General features: G+C 38.7%; 1 protein-coding gene across 5 annotated transcripts in view; it reads left to right on the top strand.

The window, feature by feature from the left end:
- Positions 1-16,114, top strand: part of AHI1 (Abelson helper integration site 1) — a 222,181-nt gene that overhangs the window by 102,244 nt on the left and 103,823 nt on the right. For all 5 annotated transcript variants that reach the window (XM_062186803.1, XM_062186804.1, XM_062186801.1 and 2 more), the window contains one exon: positions 7,676-7,823. In XM_062186803.1, the coding sequence (XP_062042787.1) occupies positions 7,676-7,823 (148 nt within the window). The remainder of the gene's footprint in view (positions 1-7,675; positions 7,824-16,114) is intronic.

The raw sequence follows: 16,114 nt of genomic DNA, 5'->3' as shown, positions 1-16,114 counted from the left end.
TTAGATGTGTGGGAATCTATGAAGTAGACCATTGGATTATGATTTGCTGTCAGAAGATTAGATAACTAGGGAGAAAGTACAGATAACACCTGAGGCAGTGGCCCACGAAGAAACATGTCAAGGAAGCCTAGAGAAAAGTATTTCAAGAAAGAAGAGGGGCCGGCACTGCGGCTCAAAAGGCTAATCCTCCTCCTGCGGCGCCGGCACACTGGGTTCTAGTCCCGGTTGAGGCGCCGGATTCTGTCCCGGTTGCCCCTCTTCCAGGCCAGCTCTCTGCTACGGCCCGGGAAGGCAGTGGAGGATGGCCCAAGTACTTGGGCCCTGCACCCGCATGGGAGACCAGGAGAAGCACCTGGCTCCTGCCTTCGGATCAGCACGGTGTGCCGGCCGCAGTGGCCGTTGGAGGTTGAACCAACGGCAAAGGAAGACCTTTCTCTCTCTCTCTCTCTCTCTCACTATCCACTCTGCCTGTCAAAAAAAAAGGGGGGGCTGGCGCCGTGGCTCACTTGGTTAATCCTCTGCCTGTGGCGCCAGCATCCTATATGGGCGCTAGTTCTAGTCCCGGTTGCTCCTCTTCCAGTCCTGCTCTTTGCTGTGGCCCCAGGAGGGCAGTGGAGGATGGCCCAAGTGCTTGGGCCCCTGCACCCGCATGGGAGACCAGGAAGAAGCACCTAGCTCCTGGCTTCAGATCGGCGCAGTTCCGGCTGTATTGGCCATTTGGGGAGTGAACCAATGGAAGGAAGACCTTTCTCTCTGTCTCTTTCTCTCTCACTGTCTATAACTCTGCCTGTCTAGTAAATAAATAAATAAAAGATATAAGAAAGAAGAGAGATAAAACTGTCACTTGCTGCTGAGAGATTGGCCATTGTATTTGGCAGAATGAAGACCCTTGGTTACCTTGATGAGAACTATTTCATTAAATAGTGCAGAGATTAGCATAATTGAAGTGGGTTGAGGGTGAAATGAGAGCCAGCTAAACTCAGACTACAGCATACGTCATTTTTTAAGAAATGTTGCCATGACTGGGCAGCAAAGAAACTGAATAGAAGCTGAAGGGGTTTACTAGTTGGAAAATATTAAAGCGTATTTATTTGCTAATGGAAATAATTCAGTGGTGATGGGTAAGGTGATAATGAACTATGGAATTGGTAATTATTGGAATCAACTCCTTAAAAAGATGAGAGGGAAGTAGACAGTTGGACTAGCAGTTAAATGCCCATGTCCATCAGAGGGTCTGGTTTCAATAAACATCTCTGGTTCCCAACTCCAGGTTTCTGCAATGTATACCCTGGGAGGCAGTGGTGATGGCTCAAGTAATTGGGTTTCTACCTCCCATGTGGGAGATCTAAATTGAGTTCCTCCCTGCTGGCTACAATCCTGCCTAGACTAGCCCAGCCCTGCCATTTTAGACATTTAGGGAGTAAGCCAGCACATGGGAGTGTCCATGTCTGTCTGTCTCTCTCCCTTTCTTTGTCTTTCTTTTCTCTTAGCGCCCCCTCCCCGCCCCGCATCTCAAATTAATAAGAATTTTAAGTGGAAGGTGATGTAGTCCTCAGTACTAATGGAGAAGTAACATTTAGTGAAGAGATTTTCATCCTTTCTTAGAGACAAATAGGTAGAAACTCTGGGTGGATGTTCAGACAGAGATTTGATGGTGGGAAAATGAAAGAGCACTCATCTGAATGTTTACAGATGTAACTGGTATCAAAGTCTTGAGTTGCAGTAGCCCCAGTGTGTCTACATATAATACTAAAATTTATAAATTCATTGTTCTTTCCTTTGTTTAGGATTGGATTGAAACATCTCAGAAATGGCATTGTCTGGGTTCTATTTCCATTAAGCTTTGTGTGAGTCTTCACAAATAGAATGAACTGTTTTTCCATGGTCACAGACATACTTATTCTTACATGGCATGTTATATATTTAGACTCATTCTTCTTCAAGTTACACATCATTTTACCTATCTATTTCCAGAATTAGATTATGAATTATCCCAGGGAGAAATAATACACTCCTTCTCTTCCTTCTTTCCCCTCTGTTTCTTTAGATTTTAAATAGTGTTATTTCTAGTCCTAATCTTCACTTTTCTGTCTCTCCACAGTCCTCTGTAAGCTCCTTGAAGTCACAAGACTTTTTTTTTGTTATTAATGTCTCTCACCTAGATTAATATAAATGTATCGAAGTTAAAATTTATTGAATTACATTTATTTGAAAAATGCTATAAGGGTAAAGTAATAATCTATATTATAGTCCAATGTAACTGCGAAACATTTTTTAAAGGTTTAAAATTAGGTGTGGTGCAGTGGGTTAAGCTGCTGCTTGGGATGCCCACATCCCATATCACAGTGTCTAGTTCAAGTCCTGACTGCTCTGCTTCCAATCCAACTTCCTACTAATACACCTAGGAAGCATCAGGTGATGGCTCAAGTACTCTGGTCCCTGCCACCATATGTGGAAGATCTGGAGTTTCTGGCTTCTGGCTTCTAGCTTTAGCCTGGCCCAGCCCCAGCTGTTGTCCTTGGAGAGTGAACTAGCATGTAGAAGATCCCTCTGTTTCTTTCTCATTCTGCCTTTCAAACAAATAAATATGTTTTAAAACAAAAAAGAATCCAGAGAAGAAAATTTTCCAAATTTCCTATTTCTTAATTGAAATCTTTTTTATCATGAACAGGGGAAACAACATTGAAATTTGAATAGAACACTGGTTTTCATTTATTTAGAAAGTTTTTTATTTATTTATTTTTTTTATTAAACTTTTATTTAATGAATATAAATTTCCAAAGTATAGCTTGTGGGTTACAATGGCTTCCCCCCTCCCACAACTTCCCTCCCGCCCGCAACCCTCCCCCCTCCCGCTCCCCCTCCCCTTCCATTCATGTAAAGATTCATTTTCAATTCTCTTTGTATACAGAAGATCAATTTAGTATATATTAGGTAAAGGTTTCAACATTTTGCCCCCATAGCAACATCGAGTGAAAAAACTACCATTGGATTACTAATTATAACATTAAATAGCAATGTACAGCACATTAAAGACAGAGATCCCACATAATTTTTTTTTTCAAAATAATTAATTTTCTATGCCATTTCCATTTTAACACCAGGTTGTTTTTTTTTTTTTTTTTTTTTTTTTTCATTTCCAATTCTCTTTATATACAGAAGATCACTTCAGTATATAATTAGCAAAGACCTCATCAGTCTGCGCCCACACAGAAACGCAAAGTATAAAAATACTGTTTCAGTACCAGTCATAGCATCACTTGGCTTTAGACGACACATTAGGGACAGATCCCGCATGGGGTGTAAGTACACAGTGACTCCTGTTGCTGACTTAACAATTTGACACTCCTGTTCATGGCGTCAGTAATCTCCCTAGGCTCTAGTCATGAGTTACCAAAAATAAAATTAATTCTTAGTGGCATTCCAAAACCTGGCAAAAGAAAATGAAGTTGTATTATTTTGGCAGTGTTGGAAGCCTGGCCTGACTTTAGCAGTAATACAAGCTACAGCGTCTGTGTGAAGCATGGGAGCAGACTAGGAGGAGTCTCAGCTTTCTGGCCTTGGCGGGGGGTGGGGGGGGGTGGGGGGGGCGAGTGATAGCTCTTTGATAGAAATATTAGAGAAAAGGTTCGTTTAGTTCTGAACTTAATGAGCAGGAGACAGATTTTTCATTTAAGATTTATCAGTGTTATACAGCAGATGAAGTGATGGAAGCAAATGTCCCTGAATACGGGGTAAGATGTGATGTGACAGAAAAAGAGGGACCCAGTGAGTCTAGGGAACCAGCAAGCAGAAGGGCTGAACATAGCAGCATAACCAAGAGAAAGCGGCTTCCCAGAAACAAAGAGAGGGGAATGATCAAGTCAGGTCGAGGCCTGGATGGGACTGCCGAGTAGATCCTTTGAAGTCGAAACTGACCTTAGAGTTGGGGTTTTGATGGAGACATGCTTTGTTGAAGCTATTTGAAGAATGAAAAGTTGATTCATGTGGGTTTTAGTTACGTACCAATTTTCAGAGGTTGGATTTTAATGAACCTTAAGGAAAGAATGGAAACAGAGATTTTTATTTGTTTGTTGTTTATTTTTGTATTCAGATAGAAGTGTTTCTTCTTCTAGCCTGTGGAGAAATGACTGATGGAGGACTTGAAGGTAGAATTTGGAAGAGCTGTAAGGATTTTTCCCAAGGGGGCTGACGGAGGGATTGATCTTGAACAGAGGGCACCTCTTACTTTCACACTAGAAGAGATGAGGATAGGAACAAAAGGTATAATCTTACATAAGTTTGGAAGTGAGGAATTCAAGAAGTTCAAGACCAGATTTTCTTTGTAAAGTAGGGCAGTATAGTGAGAGGAGGAAGGTGAAGACTGGGGAGAAACCAACCAGATGCAGTACCTTACCCTGGTGTATTATTGCTGGATAATTGGTTTGAGCCGGGACTAGATCTTAATTTTGTTGGATTTTTTTCTTTTCTTTTTTTTTTTTTTTTGACAGGTAGAGTTAGACAGTGAGAGAGAGAGAGACAGAGAGAAAGGTCTTCCTTTTTCCGTTGGTTCACCCCACAAGTGGCCATGATGGCCAGTACGCTGCCGCCAGCACGCTACGCCAATCCGAAGCCAGGAGCCAGGTGCCTCCTCCTGGTTTCCCATGGGGTGCAAGGCCCAAGGACTTTGGCCATCCTCCACTGCCCTCCTGGGCCACGGCAGAGAGCAGGACTGGAAGAGGAGCAACCGGGACAGAACCGGCACCCCAACCGGGACTAGAGCCCAGGGTGCCAGCGCCACAGGCGGAGGATTAGCCTAGTGAACCATGGTGCAGGCTGGATTTTTTTTCCTTAAAGACTTATTTATTTGTTTGAGAGGCAGAGTTACAAAGAGAAGGCAAGACAGAGAGGGCTTCCAACCACTGGTTCACTCTCCAAATGGCCACAACAGCCAGAGCTGGGCCAATCGAAGACAGGAGCCAGAAGCTTCTTCTTGGTCTCCCACATGGGTGCAGGGTCCCAAGGACTTCGGACATCTTCCACTGCTTTCTCAGGCCATTAACAGGGAGCTAGACTGTAAGTGGAGCAGCCTGAACTCTAATTGGTGCCCATAGGGGATGGCAGCGCCACAGGCAGAGGCTTAAGCTACCTCACCACCTCTCTGGCCCCCTAGAACTTAATTTTGAGCTTCGCTTGAAGGAATCTTGTCAGTAACCGGAACCATAAGTCGTTGGTACCTATCAGAGGCTCAAAAATTCTTGATTAAAATTATTACAAAATAAAACTCATAAAGACTGCTTCAAGTTTGAATTTTGGTTTTAGTTAGTATAGTAGTGAGGAACAGATTTAGGGATGAAATTTTCTGTTACCTTACTTCTGTAAACTTTCTATTCAACAGTTTTTTTACCTTCATCTCTTACTTTTCTATCCCAGCATGCAAAGAAAATATCTGAGGCCCATGATACCACAGGCTACTTGTTTCTTAGATTTCACTAACTAGAAACCATGAGAATGTAAGCTACTCTTTAGAATTTCTGTTCTTAGAATATAGTAAACATGAGTTCAAGTACTTTGAATCTCACTCTAGATTAGGATTTCTATTAGATTTGTTCTTTAATACTGAGATTTTAATTTTTATAATGGATAAATGATTTTCAGTAAGACATTTCCTGGAGATGGTTGGGTTTTGGGTTTTTTTTGTTTGTTTTTTGTTTTTGCTACCAGAACTGTCTTCAAGTTAAAGTGTTATCTGCATTTTGTATGGATTTAGTAGAAAAGTTGAGCACAGTCTGAGCAGAGAGAGGTGAATTTATGAACTTTGAAATATTTTACCACATTAGCATTATTTTGGTTATAATTTAAAACCAGTTTGAGTAATCTTCGCAGCTTAAAATTTAATGAGCAATTCTACTTCAGGTTGAGTGTGGCATATAATTTAAATTCAGCTAAAGTTATTCTGCTTATAAGTATGTATAAAAATGAATGCTCCATCTTTCCCAGAGGTTTTACATTTTAATAACTAAAGAGAAACTGATTGTTAACTTATTTAGTCTTTTGCATTCAATTTGATGTTTGGGGCCATGTATTTTTTTTAACATGAAAATTAACCCTCTCCTAGAGAATTAGTATTTGCATATTTTGTATAAAGTTGCTTATATCCTCAAAGAGTAGGCAAAACAGTTTTTTTTTTTCCTTTTGCTAACTTGGCAGAAGTTCTAGATGACTTTATTCTTTTTCCCTATTATGAATTCCATTAAATTTTTATGCCTGTAGTTTTCTCCAATGTGAAGGTATTAAACTGACTTCAGCAGACTGTGGTTTTGCATGAAGCAAGCAGAAAAGTGTTGTGAAAAAGGATAGATTGGTGTAGAGAAGCCTATCTTAGCCAATTTTTTCTGTTGTTGTAAAATTATTAAGCAATTCTTTTCCACAGCATATATTTCAAAAATAGATATTGCTTCACTATTTAATGGTTATTATTTTTGTTCCTCTAATTGAGATGATAAATGTGTGTAACCTAGCTTTGAAAATGCTTCAAGTTCTAATCAGATGAGTAATTATACCAATAATCAATAACAATTATCCCAAACCTTAGAAATTAAGTTATCTGTTCTGGTATCTGTCTGTAAGTGCTGAGTAGCACTTAGATTTGACTACTTAATGGAGCGGAATTACAAAAATGCTTTGGGAAAATCCATGTAATTGTAGATTATAAGGTTTTTAAAAATTTTTTTAGAAAAGAGTGACAAATCTTCTGTTTGAGCAGAGACATTTAAGTATCCTATTTTGGCTTTCCAGAATTTCAGATAATGCAAGGCATACTGTGTATGTGTATCCCTATACAAGCATCTGGATATAGATGTATGCTTGCATAGCCCCAGCAGACACTTGTTTGTTTATACCTGATTTTCAAATACATTGTTCAACAAGTAGGATAAAAGTGTTCAATACAGAAGTGATGCTTTACAGTTAACATGTGAATAGCTCCTTACAATAGTAGTTCATCATGCAAAACCACAGTCTTATTTCCTACAATACCTGTAGCTCAAATGTTGCACTTGTAATGCATTTCATATCTGTGAGACCATTGCACTCAATCATAGCAGGGCTGTTCTCTTTATGGGACATTGTTTTGCTTATGGAAATTTTGCTTGATCATGATTTTAATCCTGTGTGTAAGCAGTCCTAAGGTTTCTTGTTTCAGTAGAAACTCTTTCACATGGAAGTTAGGTTACAGCTGTGTTATCTGTGTCATCGTGACACAGATAAACAAGAGTAGTACAGGTGTTTTCTGTGCAGCCTCTGTAAAGGAAGTACCTGCTAGTTTGTCAAAATACAATGCACGAAATATGGGTGTGAAAGGTTTTAACTCTTCTTTAGTTGAAAGTATTAGCATCACTTTTTATTTTCTTGTATATCTTTGCATAACTTAATATCACTTTTGTAATTAAAAATGATAAGCGAGCCTTAGTAAGGCTGATTTGCTTTCAGGTGTTAATGCTTTCATTACCACATTATTTTCTTGATTAAAAAAAAAAATTGTGTCTTGTAAACTTTAAGCATATAAACTGTTACCACTCCTTTTGCCATACACTATACCCTGGTTTGTATAGTAAGCAAATATTTCTCATCCAGTTTTTGCATCAGTAGCCCAGGAAATTACACTGTAGTTTCTAATTTGCGTTTTCTATTACAGGTCAACAAAAATCTTTCGTTGACTTCACCACCCCCAGGCTCCTCGCAACAGTCCAAGTTAAAACAGTCAGACCTGCTGGACAAACAGGCAAACATTCTGGCTGCCACTGCTCACGAGATCCTACAGCAGTTTGGTTTCCCTCATACTGGTGAGCCCCTTTCTTACTTTATTCTTTTGAATTTTAAGATGCTGGTCTTTCAAATGAATATCAATTATTTCTCTGCAGAGTTAAAACTCACAGCTTTGTAATGGTCAGTTTTCAGAATAGATAAATTTTATTGTAGCATCTCTCTTTTACCTTGATATCACAGACGTTATTTCAGTAGTAAATTTGGATTTTGTAATTTTAGCAGTCAGTACTCTGAACCTATGTTCTGTTGAACAGATAATACTTTAAAGCAGAAAACTCAAGTTTTAAAACATGTAGAATGATAAATGTGATTCAGTTTCCCAGTGGCATAAAGGAATCACAGTTTTTGGATAATCCCTTTTTATAAGTCATTTTAAGGGAAGCCAGGGTAAAATGCATTTTGGCAGAAATAGGATGCAACTTGTGATGATATCACATCTCTTCAAAGTTGGCAAACTAATGAAATATGCAAAAAAGCTTGTTACAAAAATCTACACGAATCAACGAGTTGAAACAAACTATACAATTGCAAATTTTTAGACTGCTGTTTTAAATGAATTTGAATAAGGTCTTCACAAGGATATCAAAGAAATAATATCTAGGTGAGAAGTGTTTATTTGGATATTGAAAGATGACTTCTTTTGTTCATTAGCTCTATGTTTTTGACAGTATTTATTCTATTATTGAATTAAAGATGAGACAGCTGAAAATAACAAAGCAATTATCTTTGACAAGTTAAAAGAAGAAACTTGAGCTTGAAAAGATCAACATAACTTACTTAGAAATTTGGGGAGTTTCACTTTTATAATTTGAAAGTATGTGGACTTTACATATGCAAGTTATTTTAACCTTCCATTGTAAAAGTCACATATTATAATGAGAAAATACTTAGATTCAGAACTTCTGTGTTCAATCCTGACTGCTTTTTGTTACCCCTGTTACCTGTGAACCTTAGAATCCCCATTTGAAAGCTGGAAATGATGTTTACATTATGTTTTGTTGAAGTTCAAATGACATAACATACAAAGAAATACTTTGTAAGTCTAAGGTGCTATATGAATACAAAATATTGTACATATGGTGAATATGTGTAAGCTAGGTTGGAAAATACTTTGAGTTCTGATTTCAGTTGTCTTAATCTTTTAACATTTTCCATTTCTAGTGTTCCAGATATCTGCCAAATGTTGGAGCAATAGTGCTCAACCCAGTTACTTACAATGGAGAGTGTACCATATACTACCCTTTTAGATCTTTTTATTCTTTGCAATCTAAATAAATACTTGGTTTACTTTTTTGTTGTTGTTGTTAACTGTCATATCCTGTCTTTTTAATGATTAGGAGGGAGGAACCTTTCTCCATCCTTCCCATCTTTCTGCTGAGGCCTATGATTCTCCTGGGGATAAACCTTTCAGTGTACATTTCAAAATTAAAGGCCTAGGAGGTAAATGGCTGAGTTAATATATTGGTTAAAATTCATTAAATTCATTTAAGTAGCATCTTACATCTGTCATCCAACAGGGTGTAGATAGCAGATATAAAATCTTTCCATTTTCTATAAAGGGGAACAACAGAAAGAATAGGAAGGTCTTAGAAACAGGAAGAGGTATTACCACTAAGACAAAGAGTAAAGAGAAAGCTAGATGTGACAAAGGCAAGACTTGCCAGCTTTACTGTTACACATAGGAATGGCTCCATTTCCCTTTAACTTCCATGGCCTTGCAGGCCATGAGTGAGACATTTGTATCATGCATGTCCGTTGGTGTACACACACTGTCAGAGGCGTGACCTTCAAGCCATAATGTTTAGTTACTAATATGCCTGACCTCATTCTCAGGCATATTATTCCTAGTAAATTTATTGAGATGTCACTGTACAGAAAATTTAGAAAAGCAGAGCATGTGGCCCATCACAAAAATTTTTTGCCTTTTTTTTTTTTTTTTTTTTTTTTTCATTAAGAAGACAGTTTTTGTGGGAAAAATCCTGCCCAGGAAACTTGGTAAGCTTGTTTCTAGACCCACCCCCATTCCTAAGTGATTATAGCTTCTTCCATTTCTGAATGAGCAGCTTCTTCAGGCTTCAGTTTTCTCATCCCCATAGATAATGAAGGTTCTGCATTTGGTGAGTTTTTCTTATAAATTGTATGATTTCATTCAGTGTTCAAATCACTTTTAAAAGTGCCTAAATAATTAAGCATTCTTGATTATTCAAATCAACTAGAATCTGACAAACTGCACAAAAAATAAGCTTTTAAAATTGAGCTTTCAAAAATAAAATATTGCTGCAAATTTATCTGAAATACACAGATTTGTTTCATATGTATATTAAATATAACAGAGTTTACACACTGGAAGGCTAGACTCTGAAGTGAGTTTATGTTCCTTTCTAGTTTCTGTTAACATTATTCAAGATGAATTTTAGGTAGTAGAGACTGCCAGAGAAGAAAGCATTTTTTTCTTCGTTGGTTTGTATTCCTCAGGGTTTCTAGAACACTGCCTTTATTCACTCTAAAATTATTTTCAATGACTTCTTTGTTTAAGGCCCTTTCTTTAGGATATGGAATAAATACTACAGTCTCTGCCTTCAAGGAGCTTACAGTCTGGTTGAGGAGACAGTAGTGTGCAGCAAATCAAGTCACAGTATGGTGAATTCTAAAAACAGTATAAACACTGTATCAGAGGAATGAAGAGGGATAGAATAGCTAAGAGATTTCTTGGACTTCACACGTCCAAACAGAACTCTGATTCCCTGCCCCCTAAAACGTTCCTTCCCCTTCCACTTCCCTTACCATACAGTATGCAAGTTTTCCCTATATCCACACTCTATACCGCCATTTACCCAGTTGTTTAGGGAGAACTAGGAGACAGTCTTAATTCCTCCTTTGCCCTCTACTTTGCTCCTACCCACTTGCTCATGCTATACTGGGAGTTCAGCTTGATTTTTTTAATCTCCACTGCCAAATCCTATTGCAGTGGTCCCTATATCTATTGTGATAACCTTGAATAAAATCTTCTTCACCTTGCAGAAGTATCATTGAAGAATTTTTTTTACTTAATAATACTTAGAGGAAAACTTGATCTGGCCAGGGATTGATTTGAGTCTTGATTTAGCTGGAAATGGTAAGATGAATATGTTTAGGGAGAATTGAGTCTGCAAAGATAATTTTGCCATACACATTTTATTCTCTAGAAAAAATAGATACAAGTATGAAAGAGATATGATAAGCATGTTTTTAAAAACACATCTGGTGTGTGTGTGAGGGATGAGAAAGAGAAGAAAATAGTTGGATACAAGTCTTATAGTTATTTTTGGCAGCGTTTTTTAGACTGTTATTCTAAGTTCTTGGTAAATAATCAGATCATCTAATTAAAATTAAAACTAGACCTATCCCCATTTCTAAAAGATTGTATTAATTCCCTAATTTTTATAAGAATGAAAATGTTGGGCATTTGGGGTTACATTATAGATTATAGTCCATATACATGGCATACTTCTTACACTACCTCTCAAAACTATTAGCATGATGAAGAAAAACCTATAAAAAAATACCAGCTACTATATTTCTATAAAAGTGTGGAAAGTGTTTTCACACACATCTTCACTTGATCCTCAACAAAATTTTCCAAGAGGAGAGTAAGCATGAAAACCATAGGAAGTGAAATCATCTTAAAGTTTCCAGGACCTTAAAACTGAGTACTCAGTCCCTTTATGTGTCACAGAGCACCAGTGGGGCTGGCGTGTCAGAATTCACACAGCTGTAGGCAGCTGTCTCTTAGTACTTCTCATCCTCACCACCTGCACAGCCTATTCCTAGGAGGCAACATGATTTCTGCAGGTGAGGTGGAGTCCCTGCTCAAGGCCCTCGGGGGGGCTGCGCCAGGAACCACTCCTTCAGTTGCAGCCCATTTCCCCCCAGTTCCGCCATAGTCCTTGTGACTGTGGTCATTGCTTTGTTTGTTTGTTTGTTTGTTTTAACTAGCTTTCAAGTACTGTGACATATTGCAAAAATAATGACCTGAAAAGAACTATTTGGAAAAGCTGTGGTTTTTAAAACTGAGAGGTCAAGAGGGACTTCATAATTTCTGAGGATTAATTAATATGTTTCTTTCACCTTTGGATATAATTGTTTCCCAGTTATTTTCAACTTTTTGAAGCTCAGTACTATTATAATTGTGATGTTTAGTCTCTAATTAAATCAACAGGTTCCATGCAGAGAAATTTTATTTTGTGCTAAGTCTAGATGCTATCCAATCATCTCAAGAGTCCTTATTAAAGGTCTTTAAAATGTGGGTTATTCAATGATAAAGTTACTGAGAGGGGTGTGAAGAAATTAGCAGTAATGCTTGCAATTGGCAGAAGAGTATCTATCATCTTTGTATATTATACTTGAAGGATAGCATATTTTGTATTTATACTCAATATATATTGTCATGGCATTGCTCTAAATTTAATTTCATTCAGATTAAATAGGCCGGCACCGCTGCTCAATAGGCTAATCCTCCGCCTGCGGCGCCGGCACACCGGGTTCTAGTCCCGGTTGGGGCACCAGATTCTGTCCTGGTTGACCCTCTTCCAGGCCAGCTCTCTGCTGTGGCCCAGGAGTGCAGTGGAGGATGGCCCAAGAGCTTGGCCCCTGCACCCCATGGGAGACCAGGAGAGAAGCACCTGGCTCCTGCCTTCAGATCAGCGCGGTGCGCCGGCCGCAGCACACTGGCCACGGCGGCCATTGGAGGGTGAACCAACAGCAAAAGGAAGACCTTTCTCTCTCTCTCTCTCTCTCTCTCTCTCTCTCTCTCACTGTCCACTCTACCTGTCAAAAAAATAGATAAGCCAAGTTAATGAAAACAAAATGAACCATTTTACTAATAAAACTTTATTCATATAATGTTCATAACATTTTAAAATTTTTTAATTTAAAAACATTAATGTATTTTTCGACAGATGGAGGGAGCTCCCACCTAATTGTCCACTCCATAAATACTTCTAACAGCTGGGGCTGGGTCAAACCTGGAAGCCAGGAACTCAATCCAGGTGTCCCATGAAGGTAGCAGGGAACCAAGTACTTGAACAATCACTATTGTCTCTCAGGTACAACATTAGCAGGAAGCTAGAGTCAGAAGCCAGAGCCAGTTGTGGAAATCAGGTACCCTGATTCAGGAATTTTTAAATTATGAACTTGGAATTTGGTGGGAGGAGGAGGCGTGGTTTAAACATCCAAGAGCTTGTCTTCTCCAGATTTGGTTTGTGTGATTCATTAGGCCGTGTAAACCTATACTATCATTAATAGCCAGCCATTTACTTTTACCATATCTGTGTTTCCTTGACTGTCAAGATGTTTGACTTAGATAAAATCATAAAATCAGATGACTTCAGTATTACTTAAAGGATCTGTCAGGTTAACGCTTGTGCTGGTACATGTTGAATAATGTTTGAAGAACCACACACCAGCCCCTAAGATGTCAGTATTTCTTAGAGTTTAATTTTTTATAGAGCAATGCAAAACTTTTTTAGATACCAAAACTGAAATATAAAGTGAATACTGGTTATAATTTCACCAGAGATACTCTGATATCCTTATATAACTCATTATAGAGGGTAGATTGCATCTAAGCTGGAAGCATGATTGTTCTTGTATTTCAAAGGAGGAAAACATTTTGGCAAAAATTAGGAATTACTCTCAGTAAACACAGCTGATGGTAAAAGGGGGTTTCCGTTTTAAGTAAGGTAAAATGAACTTCAAAGAACTTTCTCATACATCAGAATTGGCAGAGCTTTCTGTTAGTGTTACTTAATGAACTCTTAACTATTAATTGCAAAATAACATTATATTGAGTTTTGATTTGAAACTTCCAAAATTCCAGGATTTCAAGTTGGGTAAGTAAAAGGAATTAATTCACTGCAATAGAAAAAGGCTATCTATTGAATTGATGTTTCCTGCAGACAAATGTCCTTAAATGCGCTTTATTAATCAGTTTTTGAAAGCAAGAATTTGTTTTCTAGATCAATTTTCTAAATTCCATGTGTATTATAGTGGAAGAAGCACTGTACCCTAATTCTGCCACTGCCTGTTTTCTTAGGTAATTGATTTGCTGATGTTTCTGTATTTAGTGCTTCATAGAATTGTCAGGATCAGAAAAATATTTTTAATATTTGGAAGCCCATGAAGTATTGTAAGGATTATTATTATGTGAGTTATGAGAGTTTTGTGTGTTTGTTTTTTTCCCAGTTTGAAATCGTGCTGTTTGCATTGTGGCAAAGGAATAGGGGAAATCACATTTTAAGGCATAATTTAATAAAATGTGTTAACTGATAAGATTAAGGGGCAAAGGAGCAGGTCACAGAGGCAAATCATGGATATAGACTTTTTTGAAGCATGCCAAAAAAGCATATTAAGAGGAAGTAGTTTTGGGACCAGTGTTGTGGTGTAGCAGGTTAAACCACCTCCTTGGACACCAGAATCCAACGTAGGCTCCAATTTGTGTCCTGGCTGCTCTGCTTCCAATCCATTTCCCTGCTAATGGCCTGGGAAAGCAGCAGAAAATGACCCCTGCCACCTATGTGGGAAACCCAGAAGAAACTTGTGGTTTGGGCCTAGCCCCATATATACCCTGCGTGTGATGGAAGTTGCTATGAATGAGCTTGAGTTTCTTGAAAGAAGCATCTATATTGTCGTCTTCTCTCTCTCTCTCTCTCTCTCTCTCTCTCTCTCTCTCTTTCTTTCTGCTGCTAGCATTACCATTCTTTTCAGGTGGAAACTGTCTTCACTCCTTTCTGGACTAGTCTGTCCGACAGTCCTCTCATTTTTTTTTTTTTTTTTAAGATTTATTTATTTACCTAATTCTATTATGAAGGAATCTGTAGGATGCACAATTTAATCTTTAGACCTTATAAAAGAGATGGCTAACATTTTTCTGTAATAGCATAGCCAAAATAAGAGCTTAAATAATAATCTCATAGCTAGATTCACTTCGCCATCAGCAAAGTATACAGTAAGTAGAAAAAACCTCCCTTTCAGACCAAAGGGAAAGAAAGTTTTAAAGTGAGAATATAATTTTCCTCATGGGCATTGTCTACCTTAGAAAAACTACTACAGAACATGCCTGTGACTATAGACTTGTAGTTCAGGCCACCGAAGATTAGAGATGGGACTTGGGCACTCCCTTGACTTGCATCCTCTGGTCTGCTTTAACACAAACCAGGAGGAAAAGAAAGCTAGGCATCAGAAGCAATGGGTGGCAGGCCTATTAATGGCTGATCTGTACAGTGATCTGCCCTCAAGGAGAACCAACAGGCCAGTCTACTGCAGTGGCTTTCAATGTGGTAAGCCTGGGCTTCAGCAGAAGTCAGCTTGTGAAGAGCCCTGGCAGCTCTGCCAAGAGTTGGATCACTGGAAATGGACCTGCCCTGGAGTCGAAGGATGCCCAGGTCAGAGCCACAGATCTTATTGGCTCTAAGCTGGAAAGCCCTTCACTCAGCCCAACTTCCAAAGTGACCACTGCAGCTGAGGGTATGGTCAAGTAGGGTCAGCAACATTGCAGGCAGAACTGTAAATTTCTTGTTAGAGATGCCACCTGCCTTTACCTGGCCAGCTCTCCTCCCAGGCCAGCCAAGTAATGAAAGTCAACAGAGTGCCTTCCCCTAGGAGGTTCACACCTCCCTTAGGATATACCTCATGTGAAGAGATAGGTAGGTCTGGGCCTCTTAACTTACAAGGCCTAAAGCTCACCAGATTATTATCAAGCCCCTTCTATCAGGTTCTATTTGCCTCTCAATCAGAAAACTTAATTGTAGCTTAGACAGCACCTTTCTTAGCTCCTCTAATAATGACTCTGTCCTTTGTTCTAGACCCTGTCTAGCGTACTTGGGCCTCATTCCTTTGTAATCATAACCTCTACTCTACCACCAATGGCTCTACTCCCAACCTGTGTGTACTGATGGTCCTCTTCCCCACTTCATGCTGTATAATTGTTCAAACCTGGTAAATGCCACTCTTAGGATCATTGGTTACTATCCTCACTCTATCTTTTATGACCTTGTCTAAATATGATCAGAGTCAGCAAACTTGGAAGGCTTCCATAGCCTTGGCAACTCATGACGAGAGCCTAGGGTGGTTACTGGCGCCATAAACTAGAGTGTCAATTTGTTGGGTCAACAACAGGAGCCACTGTGCACTTGCTCCTCATGTGGGATCTCTGTCCTTTATTTAATGCTATAACTAGTACTCAAATAGTATGTTTCACTTTGTGTTTCTATGTGGGTGCAAACTGTTGAAATCTTTATACTAAATTGATCTTCTGTATATAAAGAGAATT

Source organism: Lepus europaeus, chromosome 3 (genome assembly GCF_033115175.1).
Source record: "Lepus europaeus isolate LE1 chromosome 3, mLepTim1.pri, whole genome shotgun sequence".
NCBI lineage: Eukaryota > Metazoa > Chordata > Mammalia > Lagomorpha > Leporidae > Lepus > Lepus europaeus.
The sequence above is the reverse complement of the archived record's forward strand: the minus strand, read 5'-3'. Positions and strand labels throughout refer to the sequence as shown.